Source organism: Oryctolagus cuniculus, chromosome 1 (genome assembly GCF_051225735.1).
Source record: "Oryctolagus cuniculus isolate XC-2025 breed Fujian yellow rabbit chromosome 1, ASM5122573v1, whole genome shotgun sequence".
Classification (NCBI taxonomy): Eukaryota; Metazoa; Chordata; class Mammalia; order Lagomorpha; family Leporidae; genus Oryctolagus; species Oryctolagus cuniculus.
In genome coordinates this window covers 16,360,902-16,365,818 of record NC_142867.1, presented here as the reverse complement: position 1 = coordinate 16,365,818, position 4,917 = coordinate 16,360,902, and the positions used below count along the sequence as shown (strand labels likewise).

The following is a 4,917-nucleotide window of genomic DNA, read 5'->3' as shown; positions in this document are numbered from 1 at the left end:
ACTACCTGAATGCCAGCATTATGGGCACTGGTTTGTGTCTTGGCTACTCTACTTCCAATCCAGCTCCCTCTTATGGCCTGAGAAAAACAGTCAAAAGTGGCCCAAATACTTGAGCCACTACCACCCACATGAAAGACCTGGATAAAGCTCTTGACTCCTGGCTTCAGTCTGGTCCAGCACTGGCCATAGCAACTATCTAGAAGTGAACCAGCAGATGGAAGACCTCTGTTTCACTGCCTCTCCCTCTCTCTGTAGCTGTGAATTTCAAAATAAATTTTTTTAAAGTTGATGTTGTATAACATTTTCAGACATGTTAATAAGTGCTAAAGAAGAATATCAATTTTGCTACTGTTGCATGGAATATGTGTTAAGGTCAATTTGATCATTTTACATGTTATTATCATACTGTTAATATTGTGATTTCATACTCATTTAAAATTATTACATATTTCACAAAAGTTATAGAATTTAAGATGAAAATATTTTAATCAGATGCAATTTTTATTACATTCTCTTAAACAGATGTTGGTGGTAGGAAGAGCTACAGGCAAGTAACTCCTTAATAGTAATCGTCTTTTAGGTTGAGAAACAAATACATAGCTATATATATTTTTTTTAAAAAAGATTTTTGTATTTAGTTGAAAGAATTACAGAGAAAGGAGAGACAAGCAGAGAGAAATCTTCCATCTGTTGATTCATTCCACAGTCATCTGCTGCTTTCCCAGACACGTTATGAGAGACATGGACTGGAAGTGGAACAGCTGGGACTCAAACTGACACCCATCTGGGATGCAACTGAACCTGCTGCACCACAGCACTTGCCTCTACAGTTGCTTTTTTAATGATCTTAGGTGTTCAAAGTGATTCATCTTTCTTTTTTTTTTACTTTTATTTAATGAATATAAATTTCCAGAGTACGATTTATGGTTTACAATGGCTTCCCCCCCATACCGTCCCTCCCACCCACAACCCTCCCCTTTCCCACTCCCTCTCCCCTTCCATTAAAAGTGATTCATCTTTCTCTTTCTAATGCATTGATCCCTAGTGATGCAAATGATGGTGCTTCTAGACAGGTGTGAGTTCAATATCTACTTCAACTCTTAGTGGGTAAAAAAGAGCAATAAGTTATGACAGGAAAGACACATGACAAACACTTCACTGTTGCATAGTAAATCATATCAAAAGGAATACATAAATAATTTCAAGTGTGATTTGTATTTAAGTGATGTGGTGGTAGAATGGGTCTTGTTACCAAATACAAACTAAATAAATGTCAAAATTAATATGAGTCAGCCAGCACCACGGCTCACGGGGCTAATCCTCCTGTGGCGCCAGCACCCTGGGTTCTAGTCCTGGTCGGGGCACTGGATTCTGTCCAGGTTGCTCCTCTTCCAGTCCAGCTCTCTGCTGTGGCCCGGGAGTGCAGTGGAGGATGGCCCAAGTGCTTGGGCCCTGCACCCCATGGGAGACCAGGAGAAGCACCTGGCTCCTGGCTTCGGATAGGTGCAGTGCGCCAGCCGTAGCGGCCATTTGGGGGGTGAACCAACGGAAAAAGGAAGACCTTTCTCTCTGTGTTTCTCTCTCTCCCTGTCCAGTGCTTCCTGTCAAAAAAATAAAAATTAAAAATAAATAAATAAATATGGGTCACATGAAATTATGCCTTAAGGTATTGTGCTATAATCATTATATATGGTCTAAGAAATATATCTTATATATAATAAAATGCAGTTACTAAAATATTCTTATGTATAAATATGCGTAGTTCTTACAAATATTTTCTTTAAAAGAATAGTAGACAGAGATGTTATCTAAGGAGTTAACGTTTAAGGGCCCTTGTGAAAGGAAGAGAGGTAGTTATGTCTTTCATATTACAAGATTCATGGAGAATAATTCCAGACATGAATATTTGAACATTTTATTTCTCATTACAATTAAATATTTCATGGTATACGTACTGACAAAACTGAGTTGCAGTCATCAATTAATGGCTCTCCAGTCATATTTTAAACTTCATATATATGGATTATCAAAAGTTAATCAATACAAATATTCTGAAAACTAGTATAATTTAAAACTAAGAAAAAAGAAATGCTAAAATAATAATTTTTTGGTATCTACATCAAAAAATATATGTGTCCCCAACTTGCAATCATGGACTAGGCAAATATTTATAAATAAATCAGATGACTGCTTGTATTAACTGTGTCATAATAGTCTTTCTAGTTAAGTTCAATTATATTGGGTAATGTATAGTATATAGGTTAATTTAATAAATCCAGATGGCAATTTTCAGAAGAAGAGCTATGGTGAAGTAACAGTTCAGGGAGAATAAGGAGTACAGAAAAAAAGGAGAAAATGCAAAGATCTCAAAAACTTTGCAAAAATGTAAACGAAATAATGATGATACACTTGTTAATTTATATAAATGTGAATTATTATCTCCCTTCTCTCTGTTCCCTAGATCTAGTCTAAATGAGCAAATATGTGACTAATACATTTGGAAAACTACAACTACTATATTAAATGAAGGAAAATATTTCTAACATGTAATGTTGATTTCAATGCCTAGGTAATTGATATTGTAGAATGTCTCTTTCTTCATAATTGGAACTTCAGTGATTGTCTCCATGAATTTGAACATAAAATGCAATGGAAGTAGAGATTCCTCAAATAGCTGTATCTAAGTATGGTGACATTTCATTTTTTAGGACTTTATGTTTTTTCAAATGCTTTATCTTCTGAAGTAGACATATGAGCCTTACAATATTCCTGGCAGTTATGAAAAATAGTGTATTGCTAGCATTTTAGTAAATTTTGATCTAATGAAAATAGCTCATTGACTTTTTCACTATCATGGTGAAGAGAATAAAGAAATCTGTTTTCTAAAGTTCTGCAAACACACTGCTCCGATGATACTGTGTCCAAATTTAAGATACAGTGTCCATATTTAAGAAATTACATAGGAAAATAGCCTTTTACCATACAAATGTCACAACTAATAATAGATTGAGTTTAGAATACTTTTTACTCTGAAACGTATAATTTATCTTACAATTTTACTCACGGAAAAAGATTATTCTTCAGACACGGATCATTAGAGATTGATTAATAGGCCTTATGTATCTTCAAGTAATATAAACGTCAGGCTAGTGTTTAAAAGCAACAAAATACATCAGAAACTGAAAGCAATTAATTTTTCAAAGAAGAAATCTATGGGTTTGAAAAGCTCATTAATAACTCTGAGACAAGCAATTGAACACTTAAAATTAAAAACAACAGACTATTGTTTAAGTAACAATTTTCTTAGTGCTGCAATGACATCCTTATTCCTAAGGCTGTATATCATGGGATTAAGAAGGGGAGTCACAATGGTGTAGAAAAGAGAGAGCAGTTTGTCAGTTCCTGCAGAATGATTGGATTTGGGCCTCAGATAGGTGATGGTAGCAGATCCGAAGAATAAAACCACCACCAGCAGATGGGAGGAACACGTGGAGAAGGCCTTAGCTCTACCTGTGGCTGTTGGCAGACTCAGGATGGTGGAAATGATTTTGCTGTAAGAGGCAAGAATCAGCATAAAAGGGACTGCAACAAACAGCATAGCTACAGCATAGACAGACACCTCATGCACAGAAGTGTCCCCACAGGCTAGCTTGAGAATAGGGGGTATGTCACAGAAGAAGTGGTTAATTAAGTTAGAGTTACAGAAATGCAGGGAGAATATTTGCCACGTTTGTCCAATCTGGACTGGGATTCCACTGACCCAGGAGCCAACTGCCAGCTGAACACACATCTTGTAGTTCATGACCAGAGGGTAGTGCAGAGGGTTGCAAATGGCCACATAGCGGTCATAGGACATTACAGCCAGGAGGAAGCACTCCGTGGCCCCCAGCATAAGGAAAAAGCACATTTGGGTGGCACAGTCCAGTAGAGAAATGCTTCTGTCCTGAGTCCAGAGATTGAACAGAATCCTAGGGAGGGTGACAGACACGTAACAGATTTCCAGTGAGGAAAAATTTGCCAGGAAAAAATACATGGGTTTCTGCAATGCAGGATCTAGCATTGTTATTACTATCATGAGGCTATTTCCAGATAAGATGGTCAGGTAGATGATAGTGAACACCACAGAGAGTAACTCTTGAAGATTTGGAAGGTCAGAAAATCCCAGGAGGACAAATTGCTTCACTGTGGAATCATTGTCTTTCGCATATATCTCTTCTTGTTTCATCTGAGGGAATGATTTAATGAGAAAGAGAACTTACTTCATTTATGTTGGCTCTTGTTTTTGAGCACATAATCTGAGTATGACACACCTCTCAATTTTCATAATTCTGAACATAAATAATTTCTCTATATAGCAGATGTTATAATGAAGTGTATTTGTTATTATATTTTCTTGTTTCTCAGTATTAGATATGCATTTTAAATGTTGCCATTCATCACAATGTTGAAAAATGCCATTTAAAATTGTTTCCTATTAAATCAATGATTTCATCATTTCAGATGAAATGTTTTTCTCTTAATTGCTCTATTCTCAATGCTTATAAGTTACAATTAATTCTATTGAACAAATACATGTTCTTTAAGCCATCTTAAATAGTTTTAAGGAATGAATACAGTTAATTTTTGGAGGTTATTGACTTCACGTGGCATTTCAAAGACTTGTTTAGCTTGGACTTCTACTTATCTAGGCTATTGTATTACACAAAAATTCATGATTATCTGACCACTAAATAATATATGTTACTTTATCTTTAAATCTATGTTTGTATTTCAATGTAAGTTCCAGAAAAATAACAGCAAATTTTGTCACTCAGATTTTGTATCCTAAACCATTTTGAAGCCATTAATCAGGAAGTGAAGATGATGTAAACAGCTTTAAAATGTGTCAGAAAATCTCAAGAATTACGAAGCAGTCTT

The 4,917-nt window shown here is 35.6% G+C and overlaps 1 protein-coding gene across 1 annotated transcript; it reads right to left on the bottom strand.

Moving 5' to 3' along the window:
- Window positions 1-3,280: 3,280 nt before the first annotated feature.
- Window positions 3,281-4,234, bottom strand: LOC100343628 (olfactory receptor 10AG1-like). Its single transcript, XM_008270985.4, has one exon. It carries the CDS (start codon window positions 4,223-4,225, stop codon window positions 3,281-3,283), a length of 945 nt encoding a protein of 314 aa, XP_008269207.3. The 5' UTR covers window positions 4,226-4,234.
- Window positions 4,235-4,917: the final 683 nt, after the last annotated feature.

Coding starts and splice junctions, on each gene's coding strand:
- LOC100343628 (XM_008270985.4), bottom strand. CDS start 4,225: ATGAAACAAGAAGAGATATATGCGAAAGACAATGATTCCACAGTGAAG.